Source organism: Astyanax mexicanus, chromosome 8 (genome assembly GCF_023375975.1).
Source record: "Astyanax mexicanus isolate ESR-SI-001 chromosome 8, AstMex3_surface, whole genome shotgun sequence".
Classification (NCBI taxonomy): Eukaryota; Metazoa; Chordata; class Actinopteri; order Characiformes; family Acestrorhamphidae; genus Astyanax; species Astyanax mexicanus.
The window spans coordinates 57,650,324-57,666,137 of NC_064415.1; the positions used below are offsets into that span (position 1 = coordinate 57,650,324).

A 15,814-nucleotide genomic window follows, 5' to 3' on the forward strand; every position below is an offset into this window, starting at 1 on the left:
TATATTATTATATAATACACAAGTAATATTTTAATATAGTTTTAAATTACATACAATGTTTTAATAACTATAATAAGACCTGATAAACTCGTGATCTTTAAGCAGCAGAGAAGAAAAGCTAAGTAAAATAGTTCTAATTATAATTATTAATATAACATAAATAATTAAAGAAGATTTAACATTCTTATCGCCTTTTTTTAAACAATATTTTACATTTCCACTGTCATACTACTGCGGGTTTTATTTTGTTCTCTCTTTATATATATTATTTTTCTTACTCTTTAATTTTTTCTTTACTGTTTAAGACCATTTGCTATCACCATGAGTAATTATTTATTTTCATTATAGTTAAAAGCCACGAAAGCTATGTAGGTAAGAAGGCTTATATTTTGTGATTGATATTTTTGTCTTCTGTGCATGTTAATGATTTATTTATTTTTGATAAATATTTGTATTTTTGAAAAAAGAAAGTGACTTTTTAATATATATTTTTTAAGATATATACATTTTCTCGACATAGAGGGCATTATTAATATCTTTTTATGCTGGGTTCTTTACTTCTGGAGAAATCTTCTAAACATCCCTATTTTTTATATCGCAACATATTTTATAGAAGAAAAATATGTATATATATATATACACACACATATATATATATATACATATATATATATATATATATATATATATATATATATATATATATATATATATATATATATATATATATATATATATATATTCTACTATCATGTCGCCATACTTTTTGGGAATCTAGGCCTTAATAAATATGCGTTATTTTATTACAGAACATGTTTTTGAAGCAGGGCTCTCTGCTTTGTTCTGAGACCTACAGTGAAATCCAGATGTGGTCCACTAGAGGGAGCCACATACACGCTGAAAAGACTGCACTGCAGCAAGAGGAGACACCGCAGCTGCGCTCAGCAGACCTGATACACAAACATCTGCATGCAGAACACCTTTAACTGTGTGCAAATAAAACTATATAAAACTATCTCTGTACTTTATTAACATCCTCTCTATCTGAATTGATTGTTAAAATATATATCTTTATCCTGGATGTAAGTGAGTAAATGATGTGTTGGTTGGTTGATGCTGCAGTTGGTCTGCAGGTTTAGGTTCAGCAACAGTATGTGCTGAAAGAATGAGGTCAGCTGACTCTACCTGAATATACTGAATATAGACCAGGTTATTCTTCCATCAATGGATCGAATATTCCAAGATGACAATGTCAGGATTCATGGGGCTGGAATTGTGAAAGGGTTCAGGGTTCAGGGAGCATGAGACTCTACCATCATCAACGCTGCTGCAAGATCTTGAAAATATTGTTTACTTTAATTCTATTTGTACATTTTTTTCTCATAAAAGTGCAAATCAGCCATATAATTCTTCTCCTAAAAAAACAGTTATTTTAAATGCTATACTGATGTTAACAGATGTTGAAATGTTGTTCTACCTCATAGTTTTGTTGAATAAATAAATGCATTAATAAATGTATGCATTTCTTGCTTTTACACAATGATATATGAAGCATTTTAACATTTAAAATTTAAGATTCTATGTTAGCCAATTCAAGTCTTTCAGTCCCAAAATTGGACAAGGACAACATCTAAAAATAAGACAAAACTATCTGGTATGACCTTCGTTCTGCAGCATTTACTGCAACTAAATGTTTCCAGTAACTGTTGATTAGTCCTGCACATTTATTTTGAAGTATAGATATCAGTCTTGCATAGATGCCTGTTCTTTTATTTGATATGTGCAGATATACTTGAGTACTTTGTGCAGGAGACCACGTCATTTCTTTATTATTAGATTTCAGTTACAGAAATACCATTTACATGATACATGCACCAGTAAATCTCAGCCAGATTAAATTCTCTAACTATATAAACCAATAACAAGGCTCTGTTGACATAGCTTCATACTTTAAACTGCTGTAGTTATATCTGATTCTGAGCTAGTGTCTAAAATACAGAGAACAACTACCCCTGTAGTTGTCCAGACATTAAGCATGTGAATGCGGTGGAAGTTTTGCCTAAAGCATGGAAATAATGCTGAATAATTTATTTAGGCCGCTGCCCTCACGTGCATGCAGTGTTTACCGGTCCTAACCTGTCAAAAGACAGCAACAGGAAACTGTATTTTAGTTATCAAAATACAATTTTGTTTTATTGGCCTCCAGAATGATTAAATATTTATGTATTTACCTGTAAAACATTATATGACATTAGAAAAAAAACAAATAAACATAAAGCCAATAGTCAGTGAGTGTGTCTACCTTTAAAACATTATATAACATTAAAATAAACCCAAAAAAGCATAAAGCCCATGGTTAGTAAGAGTGTCTACCTGTAAAACTTTATATAAGATTAGAAGAAACCCAAATAAACATAAAATCAGTGGACATATCTACCTGTAAAACTTTATATCTATATAACATTAGAAAAAACCTGAATAAAGAAAAAGTCAGTGGTTAGTGAGTGTCTACCTGTAAAACTTTATATTACATTAAAATAAACCCGAATAAACAAAAGGCCAGTCAAAATCCTTTACCTAATATCTAGGCTATCTAGTTATCTAGGTAAACTATAATAAAATAAATGTACCTTATTTTAACTCATCTAAAAAACTAAATTTTACAGCAAAACACTTTCCCACAATTCCCCTCTTTTCGTGTCATGCCATGCTCTACACCACACTAATTTGCCATACAAATCTGTACGCAGGTTGAAAAAAGTTTTTAGGTCTTACGTTTTAAGTTCAGTGTTAACAACATTAGCCTAGCCTATGTTTACATATGCTTTCCATTTACCATTACATGTGGTTTACATATGACCTTACATGCCTGTGCACAACTGTACGTGAATATATATATATCACTGCAGCGACACTGATTAGCATGGTGGTGGTGGTGTATGAGGTGTTAGTGTGTGTTGAGCTGGTACAGTGAATGTATTAGGTACAGTGGTGCTGCTGGAGGTTTTAAACACTGTGTTTAAACACTGAGGTTTTAAACACTGCGGGGCTTATAGGAAGGCCTCAAATAATGAAAAAAAAAAAAACAAGTTTATATTCATAAAGTTTTAAGAGTTCAGAAATCAATATTTGGTGGAATAACCCTGGATTTTGATCACAGTTTTTTTCATGCGTCTTGGCATCATGTTCTCCTCCACCAGTCTTACACACTGCTTTTGGATATCTGCTTATCTTAAATGCTGCACTGATGTTAACTTGAAATATTGTTCTCTTTAGTAGTTATGTTAAATAAATAAATTAATTAATTAATATATGCTTTTCTTGATTTTACACAATGAATTATGCAAAAAAATTACAAAAAAATGATCAATTTCTTTCTTTTTAAGTTTATCTCTTAGAATAATGACCCACTACCCAAATATTAATAATAATAGTAGCTGTATCTCTGTTCTGGTCTATTTATGCTGTGTGAAGAGGATAATAATAATAAAGTATGTTGAGAAACAGATGCAGAGAACTACAGTCTGCAATCATAGAACTACAAAGTGCTCCTCCTTTATAGACAGTGGAGCTGATAAGATAGAAAACTAACTGAGAGAGCTGAGAAAGAGAAGAGAGAGAGAGAGAGAGAGACACAGAGAGAGAAGGCCAAGCCGACTCCTCTCGAGGAAGTCCCTCCCATGCACATGACCCGCCGGCTCTAAGTGGTTTCCTGCCATGCAGCACATTCTCATGGTGAGAGGGAAAAGTCCCGAGCAGAAACCAGCCTGGAGAAAAAGCAGGAAGTGTTACAATGCCTCGCTTCAGCGAGGGACAGGCAACACTTTGTGGATTCGAGAAAGATCTATGAGGAAAGAGCGCAGTGTGCTCCTGAATGGGGGCCTTATTTCACTTCCAGCCTCAAATCCTTTATGAACATTTTACTCCAGCTGATCTTCACCAGCCCTGCGTGTGTTATCTCCAAATGACCTTTAGATCGTAGATGTGAGTGACTGTGTCACTGTGTTTACTCCTTAGGTGAGCAATGTGCACCAAGGTGATTAAGAGTGTAAATAGACGAAGAAGAAAGAAGAAGACGAAAATAATTCACGAGTTTAAGAAGGAAAACAACCTGGACTGGCTCTGTATTTTCATACGGCACGCAACAGGCCCAAAGCTAATTTCCCTAACCCAGTGATACCGAGCGTTCATACGCCCCATCCCTATCTCAGAATAACGTATTCATGTTATCAGCGTGGACAATGTCATGGGTAGAATCCCACCTCAGGTTAACGTTTGCTTTTTCAAGGCGTTCACCAGGTGTCCACCTAGCGACCTTTGCCTCAGTGCTGGAACACGCCCTACACTCTAAAAAACAGAGGTACGATATGAGTACTTTTTTGTACTCGAAGGTACATTCTTTATAATTGTACCCTCAAAGGTACAATATTGGTCTTTACAGGGTCAGATTTGTTCCCTCTGAAGTACAAAGTCATTTCTAACAGCAATAAGTACAGATTTGTACCATTTAACCAGCCAAAAGGTACATTCAGTATTCTGCATCACTGTACTAATGAACAGTATATATTTAAATTGCACATTTTTTATTTGAAAGCCAGACAATTTTGTATCATCAAGTTTTTGAGCCATTTTTAGTTGATGACAATGTTTATAATCTTTATAATCTATACTGGCACAAAAACCATGGGTACAAAAAAGTACTTTCACTGAAAGGTACTTTTTTGAACCTTAATATAAGGTACAGCCCCAGCGACAAGCTTTGTACTCTTTTAAGTACAAATCTGTACTTATATTTCTTAGAGTGTAGTTTGTCATGTTCTCTGGGTTGTGGCGCGAATGCAGCTCTGTGCAGTCAAATGTGTGTTCAATCTGCCAGAGCTGAAGCTGAAGCAAAGACAAACCACAGAGTACTTTTATGTTAATAACTAAAGATAAAAGTAAAAGTACCATTAAAAGTAATTATTATTATGTATTATTAATTATCTGTTTGTTTGTATCAAGGTATAGTTCAAGAATTACATAGTATAAGAGAGGAGCTAGCTAACTTTAAAATTCAGCATTAAACACACTATTATACTATTAGTGTTAAGCCCTATCTGGATAGGATTAGTTTCTCAGGGGGCGTCTGTGAAAAATATCTCACACTTCTACTCTAAAGTAAAAAACATCCTGCATCCGGACTGCAAATAAAAAAACAGGAGAACCAGTGAGATTTTAGGCTTTTTTCTCGCTCACATGACATCATCAGGGCGTTCAGTAGCTCCTCCATTTCCACTCGCTGTTGTGTTAATGTTATATTTTATGTGGATCTCTGTGGAAACGTGCACCCAAAAGTGTAATTACGGTGCGTAGCAGTGGACAAATAGCTATTTTATTAAAGTTTGGCCATGCTGGTTATGGTTGGACAAACAGCATATTAAAGAGGCACTAAACCCTAAACCGTATATATGTATTTTTATTTTTTATTAATAGATGAAATACATTCCTCTGAAGTAATAATACATATCATAATTGTTTCCAACTTTTAAAAAACACTTTTATTGCGGTTATTTCCACCTCTGCAGTGCCCTCACACACCTTCAACTGTGCTATAAGGATGATGTTTCAGTGTACTTCAGGATGTTGACACTCAAAATTTGCAAATCAGTTAATAATCAATAAACACTGCCCCTCTCCTTATTAAGGCCAAACATTTGCGCCTTGCTGCTATCAGAGGTGCCCCCAGCTCCCCGTCCCTAAACCCATACATCACCCAGTGCAACTCCTAAACTGTTTATTATTTTTTTTTTTGTAGCATTTTAAAATTTTGATCTGAGGGTGGAGTCAGCACAAATCACGGGGTTTAGTGCTCCTTCAAAGCTTTGTAATTTGTACTGGTAGATCGGATAAACCCTTAAGCTAAAAATAAAACCTACCATAATACCTAATATCTCTTCTTAAACAAACTATAAGTCCAAAAAAAATAGTCATGTTTTTGATTGGCTAACAAGTTCCTAGAGTTTAAGAAGTGGTCTATACAAATTAAATTTCAAACCTTAAACATTTTGTATCACATATTTTTTTTATTTGGCGAAAAAAAAACTGAAATCAAGTCTATTTGAATCTGATTTAAAGTAATCAGAAAAGGGACTATTTGTTTGGCGGTGCTCTTCCCTCCGCCGTCGCGGGGCAGTGTTTTCCAAATCCCGCTCCATTCAGTCTTTCTCCGCTACATATGAACCGGTTTTTAACTGTAAAGCCTTATTTTAACCCGAAAACCCTTTTATTTTTACACAAATTACACAAACCGGGTGTGTTGGGTGAAAATAAAGAGAAATGCGCATTGTAAGAATTAATTGAGCTGTACTGGAACACGTTGGAGTGTTAATGCACGAGTAAAATCAGTACGATTTAAGATTTAAGATCGTTTAAGAGAAAAATCAGTAGCGGTTTAAGTTGAGTTTGATGTATTAAAGTACAAAAAAGGACAAATAAGTGCTGTTTATGGTGTTTTTGAGGTGCAGACGGGCAAACACTGACCAAAAAAAAAATATTATGACTGGAATCCGTGTAGCAACAGAGCGCAGAGGGGAGGGGAGGGTAGGGCAAGGAGTCAAAGAGTCGACTCCCACCCCTTTTTGCAGGCGAGTAGGAATCAGGAGTCGACTTTTAAGATTCGGAATCGATTCCTCAGCGTGCTTCACAAGTTATGAGATATTTTCTTGTCGGTGGTCTTAAATATCTCAAGAAAACATTTTATTGAGCAAAATAAACAGCAAACTGGCGCATTGTGTAATCAATTACTTAAATACAATGCTGGACCAAATTTAAATGGGAAATCAAATAGGGATACACCAAGCAAAAGTGTTAGACTAAAACTAGAAAACATTTTTTTATATTTATTACATGCTGAGCAGAAACTTATGATATCTATACTAAATATTGTGTCTGTCACTGACTGACTGAGTCTTTCCCCACACAATATCTGTCCCAAACAAAATGTCATTGTGTCTTCCACAAACACTGCAAAATTCTGAAATGATTTACTTATCTGTCAGATGTACACAGATGTGTAAAAAAGGAATAAGATAGAATGATACAGATAAAAAGTTTTTGTGCATACTGAGATACTAATGTCAGCCATACAGACAGTGCGAGTACGCAGTCATATAATAAATAAGCAGAGCAAATTTGTACAGATGTAAACAGTGGGTGATATATAAACTATTAGTGCAGAGTATGGTAAAACTATTAAAATATTATAATAATAGAGTGGCTGGAACGAAAAAGTGTCAGAGTGTCTTTAGTTTGCTGTGTTATGTGCTAAAAACATTTAAAAATAAAGAAAATACATGATGTCCATTGTAATGGATGCAGGGTCTGAAAGGGTTAAAATATTGAATCGACTCTTGCATCCGATTCATGAAGAATCATAATCGGAGTCGACTCCAAGAAAACGTTTGGAATCGGACAGCCCTAGCGGAGGGATATGAGAAGGGACTACACCCAAGCGCTACCGCCTCAGCCCGCCCGTCTCTCCCTCTCTCTCTCTCTTTCTTCCCCTCTCTTCCCACAGGAGAGAAAAAACACACTAAAGCCGCCGCAGACAGACGGAACCTCAGTCCGGCACTCGACTTTGGTGGTTCGGCTGAGCCTCTAAACCTCGCTCGGAGCCTCGCGTCGTGAACAAAACAACCAAATCCCGCACAGAAGAACCATGTCTTGGCAGAGCTACGTGGATAACCTGATGGCCGATGGCAGCTGCCAGGATTCCGCCATCGTCGGTTACACAGACGCCAAATACGTGTGGGCATCGTCGGAGGGTGGCACTTTCAGCGGCATAACGGTACGAATTTACACCGATTTATAACGTCCACACAGCTCCGTTTTAGTTTAGTTCAGTTTCAGCCCGGTTCGGGTGCCGCATCACCCCTTTTTTCTCCTTTGCGCCGCTTTGCGTGAAGAAAAAAAAAAAATCCATCCGCGGCGATGTGCAGTTAGCGTTAGCCGGGTTAGCCCGGCTCAAATCACAAAGACAAAGGAATTCGTCGTTTTCTTAGATTTTTATCGCGAGTTAAACTATCTAGAAAAGCAATTTCTGCTGTAATATGTGCTGCAATATCTGCAAAAGTTGTCAAAATAGAGATTTGATTCGTCCGCGGTGCCACAATTAAGCAAAAAAGGCTCATTGTGCTAAGCTAAGCTATGCTAACCTATGCTAAGCTAACCTAAGCCGACCATGTAGGCCCGGTTAGCGTAGCGTTAACTGGCTTTAGCGGCGGGGCCTTTTTCATTTTAGCTTAAAAAAAATGAAACAAAAACTTGTTAAAACACGGAAAAACGTTGACGTTGGCACGAAACAAAAGCTAATTAAACAAAGCGGCAGCAAAAGGGCTGTTCATGTTTGTGTTAAAATGTAAAATTTGCAGTCTACCGTGAAGCTAGCGCTTCCTTTCATTGATGCTAAGCTTAGCGCTAATACAATTATATAGAAAAAAAAACAAGGTAAAAAAGCTTTAACCGTTAATGTGTAGTAAGATACAACGAAAACAACACTTTTCTAACTTTATTTCAGCTTTCCAGCTTTATGTTTGGTGTTAAAAGCTGTTAAACGCTATATAAATGTTTCATTTATGTGTTTTCCACCCTAGCACATGGTCAAGTTGTGCCTTTTCTCCTCAGGTTTTTATCATGGAACCATCTAGACACGCTTTTCCCTGCTCAGCTTTTTATCATGTTGGAGATAAGCTGGTTAGGCGTGGTGCCTGAGAACAGTCTCTCCTTTTTCTCTCCTTTCTTTTCTTTCTCTTTTTTTCCTCCTCCTTTACAGGAAAGCACAGCCCGCCTCGGCTTTCAAAGATGGCGTCCTGTCTCCCATTTATTCACTCTTTTCTTTTTCCCACCCCTCCTCTTTACAGGAACAAAACTTCACGTTTCTCGGTGGGATCCCACTCGTGTTGGTGATCAGAGTGGGTCGTGTTGACTTTAACCTTGTCTTCACGCTGCTGACAGCATTTTCTGTCCTTTTCTATTTTGCACAAGCTGGAGTTTTTAACAGCTGCAGGCCATGGCTCTGGTAAGGCCATGCTCATTTACACACAAGTTGGAAGGAGGAAATGGCTGTGTGGAAACACCCTGGGAGAGGAGTGCAGACTTTGTACCAAACAAGTTTTTCTCTTTGTGATGTTGAATTCTTGAGTTGTTTCCCCGTTTCTTAAAGAATTTCATGCTGTTTTTGCGTGGGGTAGGGGTGGGTGACATGACTCTCTAAAATAATATTACAACATTTCATGGTATTTGTGGGTATTTTTGCGATAAGTATACTCTATACTTTTTGCAGTGTGACAAAACATTACATTTTAAAAAAATAAATATTTTTTAGGAATACACTACAACTGTAACAAAATGGAAATTAAATGATCATTGCGTACAATGTTATGGTACATGCCTAGCTGAGATATAAAAAAAAAATACAGGAGGTTTATATCAGATTTGTAACAGAAGTCAATGATCCAGAATGTCATGATACTAATCATAATAATAATAATAATAATAATAATAATAATGCACTCCAAATATCTCCATTTATATATTGGACAGAGAGAATCTGTCTCTAACACAATATTGAATGTTGATGTTATTGCGTATGATTTGATATGGCACACTCCTAATTAAGAATTAACTAAAAGTAAGAATCTATATTTTTATGCTTTTGAAGGCCCAAAAGTCTGGTAATCTGAAATACGACTTTAGAAAGACAAAAAAACTAAAAATATGCTCTGGTTGTAACATAAAAAGCAGTGATATTTTGCTTAATAGATAACGAACCAATTATATCCTCAGATAAAAAGTGAAATTAGTAGAATAAATCTTATATTTAGGTATAAAGTAGTTTGTTGCTTTTTAAAATGTCATGTGGTGCAGTTTTGCTGGGTTTAAAATGTGCAGTTTTTTATTGCTGTGTTGGCTGTGAATCACTTTTGAAAAACTTTGTCTAGGCTCAGCCTTAATCTAAGTCTGGGCAGGTGACTCAGTTCTCGAGTTGAACATTAGTTCACATATTTACAGCTTAAACTTGGTGCATTTTATTGAATTCAACTAATTTTCTGTATTTTTTACTATTGAAAGTTCAGTATGGAATTGTGTAATATGGAATTTTGGTACTTTTTCCCCCTCTGAACTTTGCAAGTTGTAAATTGAGTATTTTACTTTACCTGAGCTGTTTCTTTAAAAGTTGATAACTACATGTATAACGATGGTGTAATCATAGGTGGTAAAACTGATATGTCAGACTGCTTTTAAGGGTTTTTTTTTCTCTTAATGATAAGAAACAGCCAGGTAATTTGATTTCTAGGAATAGAACTGTCCAGTAGACAATTCTGTCAACTCTTCTTCTTTTGGCTGAGCTTGAAATATATCAGGTTTAAGGAAGAATCTGCTTTGTGAAATCTCTTTTGCAGGCCTTACTCACCAATGCCCAAACGCTATATTAAGAGAAGTTATTAGTGGTCATGGTTTGCTTTCCCTTCTACAGGCAAGCAAATCTTGATGCATCAATGAATAGAACTTTGAATGCTGTAAGATTTACTGCAAGTCACTCTTACGGATAAGGGAGTCTGTAAATGAGCAGCCACATGCTGTAAATGTAAATATTTAAGTTCTGATCCATTAGGAGCTCATAAGGAAGGCCTGTGGAAGTTCTGTATACATCTCTTAACTTGTAACTTGTTACACACAGTTTGGTGAGCCTCATAACAACCAGAGTTCTGAGCTGTCTACTCTTGCCGCTCCCTAATTATAGGCTGACGAAATCGATGTCATAGTCGGTAAAGACCGTGAGGCCTTCTTCACCAACGGGCTGACCCTAGGGAAAAAGAAATGCTCTGTGATCAGAGACAGCCTGCAGATCGATGGGGACTGGACTATGGACATCAGGACGAAGAGTCAAGGAGGGGAGCCAACATACAATGTTTCCGTAGGCAGAGCTGGCAAAGGTAACACTGTTTTGTCTGTTTGCAAATGAACGTACTTAAACTTTACATATGTAAAAAAAAATGAAAAAAGAGAGTAAGAACGTAATTGAATCTTTTTTAATACGTAATAGGGAAAGACCCCTTGAGATGGTTTGAAAGACTGAACTGCCTAATTTGTCTTTTTTGCGACTGTCTCCTAGGGTGGGAAACTTGACAGATTTATTGTTACTGTGATGAATCACATGACTGCGTGCTGTTCTGAGCACTTAGCATGTCGTCAGTTCTTTTGGGAACAATAATAAACTCTCACTATTATAAAGAAGAATGTAACAGGATTTGTTTCTTCGAGTATAGAGAATTAAAATAATTCTAAATAGTATTTATAGCTTCAACATTCAACTTTCATTGTGTTTTGTCAATCAGACTTTCTCTGGGGTCTTTTTTTTTTAGTTATTTATATATTTTATATATTTATGTTAAAGTAGACAGTCAATAGTGTTTCTGTTGCCTGCAGCTTAGTAAATGTGATTGTATGCCTGCTTATATTACGATCTAGCCACAGTATATGCAAAATGAAGAAAGCATGTCCCTCATCAGTTCTTACCATAAAGGTCATCCAGATTATGCTATAGCCATAAATGCTAAATTGTGTGCATACTCTCATACAGTCTGCCTTTGTGGTCCTCGTTCTAAGTGTCAGTAGTTCAGTACTGGAGTGGAAAGGTACGGTGTAAAAACCAGCGGGCTCACGGCTGTTCTGTCTCTTTTCCCTGTTCTGTGCTTCTTTGACTTATTCTTTAACCTCCTTAAATAACCGAATGGCACTGCTGTGCATGTTTGGGCCACCAATTCTCAAGGTGTTCTCCTCCTTTTTCACTTTACCAACATTTAAGGAATTAATGCATTAATTAGCACTGATTTCTTAGCATTCCTTACAAAACATCTGGTGAATATTGATTAATAATTAATTGTTGGTGATTCATGTTGATTGATTCATTTGAGTTGTCTGTGAGAGCAGATTAAATTTTGGTATGGAGATTTATAAATGTATAGATGCCAAACTAACTTTAAATTGTTCTTTTTAACTAAATACATATTTCAGCAATCAATTTTTGAATTTCTTTTAATTGTATTCAAGCTAATTGATTGTTTTACACAAGTTAGTTAATTTGTCAATGCTGATTCAGTTAAAGAAGTAATTTCCATCACTCAAAACAACAAAAATGTAGCTACAATTGAGTAAGTTGTCTGTTCATAGACTGCTCATGGCATCCATAAAACAAGCCATAAATGGGATTAGCCGTTCTTAACCTAACACCAGTTCTCATAGATGCCTTAAAGGTGAACAGTCTGGAATCCCTGGGCTTATCCACAGCGTTTTCTTAATTGATTAGTATGCTGCAGCTTTACTGATGAGGTAATATTTATCTTTTTTTTTATTTTTTATATATAACAAGACACCTGAGTGATGAATCAGGCCTGTCACTCACTCTTGGTTCAATTATCCTTTAATTCGTGATTGAACAACATTTTTTGATGATTTAAAATATTAACGTTTCCTTGTCTAGTTAATTCTGAATAGGTATAAAAAGTTAATAAAAATCTATATAATTAAATACTAAGGTTGGTTAACATTGAGTTAAACACTGATTAATTAATCAAACTTCCTCAACATTTTTTTTTAAATGCTTCTCCTTATCTACAGTTAAAATTCCTCCTCTTAAACCCTTCTTTCCTGTGCTTTTAAATCCGTCTCTGGTGAAATCAATCCACAGGTTTCTCTTTCTGGGTTGCTTGTTTGTAATGGAAGGGCATGGGCATGCAAACACTTTGACTTGCAGCTGCAAATGATTTTTCTCTTTTTTTCTTCTGTTATGATGAATTATTATTATTTTTTTTTTCCTAACCAGCACCACTTCTGAACTCTTATTTTTCTCTCTCTCTCTTCTGTTTTCTTTCTATCTCTCTCTCTCTCTCTGTGTTTCTTCTTTTCCAGTCTTGGTTCTTGTAATGGGCAAAGAAGGGGTCCATGGAGGCGGATTGAATAAGAAGGCATACTCAATGGCAAAGTACTTGAGGGATTCAGGGTTCTAATGTAATTAAAAGCTTGTTTAGTTTCAATTTGAGGGACAGAAAGAAGAGAGGTTTGCTGTTAAGCTTTCTCCTTCAAGCAGTTTAATGTCTTGGAAAAATTTAATAGCAATCGAGAGAAGAATGGTGGTAAGATCTTATAATTGTCCCCTGTCTTACTGGGGGATAAAGACTTTTTCTTTCTTTCTTTTCAAATTTTGTTCATTTGTCGTCTTTTTTTTTTCTCACCTCCCCAACCCTCTCCCCTGCCCCTTTTTATGTACTCCAGTATTGGTTTTAGTCATGGGAAAGGAAGGTACCCACGGAGGACAGCTCAACAAGAAAGCATTTAGCATGGCTGAGTACCTGAGGAAAGTTGGATACTGAAGCAGCCCTTAACCCATCCATCCACACACAGCAGCTCACTGTAACACACCCCACCACCCTTTTCCCATTGGTTATTTTTCTTTTTGTCACCTCGACAGCACTTCCAGATACAGTTAGTGGATGCATCGTTGTCTGTCCCGTCCCACCCTCCCCACTATTCCTGATTCTAATTCATGCTTTGTGTTAATTTCGTTCTTTATTTTTTTTATTAACCCTATTTCCTGTTCACTACACCCATCCCCCTCCCTTTTGTTGTGTTTATTCAGCATATATTACCTGTCCCTTGTAGTGCCACAGCAACACAAGCATGTTCATTTTTTATGAAGGCTAAAAAACACAGTACTGTACGTCAACGTTGAAGCCAGAGCATCGGTTAAATATGAAATTTAAAAAATTAATCGGCCGCGTTGGCTCGGTTTAACACCGAATAATGAAGTCACTCACTGTCCAGTTTTCCTGAGGCACCAAGTGGTCCATCCTCTAAGATCGATGCCTCTTCAAGTGCTTTGAGCCTTGCTGAGCTGTTTTTGTCTTCCTAGTGTACACAGCATGCCCAGGAAAGAAAGGGGGAGAAAAAAGTGCATGCATATCTTTTTTAGCGTAAATATCATCATCGTTATAATCGAAATCCCCTGCGCCAGACTCCGGCAACTAGAAAGAACACTATTAACAGGAACCCTCACACTACCCACGTAACACTTTCCACATTTATTATTTTTATTATTTTTTTTCTTTGTCTGCACAGAATCGTTCAAATTTGTTCAGAATTGTTCAGAATTCCGAAATTGAATCGCTGGCTTCACATTATTATTTACTATATAATAACACTACCCTTTTTAATCCCTCCCACAACCTAACCACTTTACCGGTTTATTATTATTATTATTATTATTATTATTATTATTATTTTTTTAATTCCCTACATCAAGATGCTTTTGCTGTTGTACTTGGATGTGGTCTTGTAAGTCCTTGGTGTAATGTTGGATTTATTTTCTTTTCCTCTCTTCGAGTGTGATGGCAGATCAGCATTTGCAATTTCTGGGTTAAAAAAAAAGGAAAAAAAAAAAAGCGAAACCATGAAATCACTCCTCCGGAGTATTTACATCCTGGACTTTGTGCAAGGACATTCCACCGCTACTATAGCTCAGCCACTTAAACTGTTTGCCAGCTCTATTTTTTTTTTTCTTCTTTTTTTTTTTAAGCACTGCCCTCCCATTGTAACTACTATCTGGTTATGTCCTTTTATTTCCTCTGATAGGACCAATGTTATGTTTTTGGTTTTTGTTTGTTTTATTTTTCTTTTGCATCCTGGGGGATTAACAGAACTGCTACCAATTTATTGAAGGATGACTGCTAGATATTCATCTGTTGCTGACTTTAGAACACTAAAAATTCAACACTTCAGACACACAATGTTACACTAACCTTGTGATTTATACACTCTTGTTAATGGCATAAATGATACATGTCTTGGGGGAGGGAAGCAAAGATCTAATGGTAAACTACCTGAATTTTTTTTTTTTTTTTTTTTTTTAGTTATTTTTTTTTTTCTCATGAATGTCTTGAAATAGATGAAATGGCAGTCTTATTGTTAATGTTTTTGGTCACTACAAAAATTTCCTTAACACCCTTTTGACTCTGTTAATCCGTAACGTTTATTTCAGGAACCAAAGTCATTTGGAATTCATTACCTTGTGCTTTATTCGACTGCGATGTATCAACTGTCCATAGCACGGTACAAATACTACTTCATTAAATAGGCGAAGAGAAAAAGACACTGAAGTTTAAAAAAAAAAAAAAAAAACCTGTATACACTAAATTTTTCTGGGTTATGGTGGTAATAGTTGGAAAAAGACCACTAGTCAGTTGTATTGTGGAAACTTAATCAAAAAAGGAAAAAAAAAGCTGTGTATCCTGTGCCATAATGTAGATCTGATCTGTTGCTACTGTGAGATGGATTTTAAACTGCTGCCTTGTAAGGAGTCAATTCTTGAATGGCACCTTCTTTGGGATATTTGGCGTAAATTCAAACTCTCCAGGGCTTGTGGAATATGTACAGATTAAAGTTAAACATGTCAACGAAATCATGTTCATTTCGCTCCCTTCTTTCATACTCCTGACTCTATTTGACCAGCCGATATATACGACTCAAAAATTTGCGTGGAAAAATGCCATGAATTAACCACCTTGTTTACAGACAGATCAAATAAATCTATTCCAACCAGAAATAAATGGATTTTTTTGTTCTTTTGTTCATTAACTGCAAAACATAAGAGTATTTTATATATAAAATATTGTTTGCTGACTTTGATTTCTTTAGTGGTGGTGAATGGAAAAAGACTATTTTATTTGATACCCAAACCCATTAGTGAACCTTTACAAACTACATTTTTATTTTATTTATT

General features: G+C 35.9%; 1 protein-coding gene across 2 annotated transcripts; it reads left to right on the forward strand.

Annotated features, from left to right (window-relative positions):
- The first annotated feature begins 7,468 nt into the window (after positions 1-7,468).
- pfn2a (profilin 2a) lies at positions 7,469-15,641 on the forward strand. Of its 2 annotated transcripts, none has more exons than XM_007229170.4 (3): positions 7,469-7,825; positions 10,781-10,973; positions 12,949-15,641. In XM_007229170.4, the coding sequence occupies exons 1-3, from the start codon at positions 7,697-7,699 to the stop codon at positions 13,044-13,046; spliced, it is 420 nt and encodes a 139-aa protein (XP_007229232.1). In that variant the 5' UTR covers positions 7,469-7,696; the 3' UTR covers positions 13,047-15,641. The 2 variants fall into 2 exon arrangements, with proteins under 2 accessions (XP_007229232.1, XP_007229231.1); XM_007229169.4 differs by having other exon boundaries at positions 13,312-15,641.
- The last annotated feature ends 173 nt before the right edge of the window (positions 15,642-15,814 follow it).

Bases quoted from the DNA above. Each gene is read 5' to 3' on its own strand.
- pfn2a (XM_007229170.4), top strand. From the start codon at position 7,697: ATGTCTTGGCAGAGCTACGTGGATAACCTGATGGCCGATGGCAGCTGC. The intron at 7,826-10,780 runs GTACGAATTTAC...CCCTAATTATAG, and splicing joins GCACTTTCAGCGGCATAACG to GCTGACGAAATCGATGTCAT. The intron at 10,974-12,948 runs GTAACACTGTTT...CTTCTTTTCCAG, and splicing joins CGTAGGCAGAGCTGGCAAAG to TCTTGGTTCTTGTAATGGGC.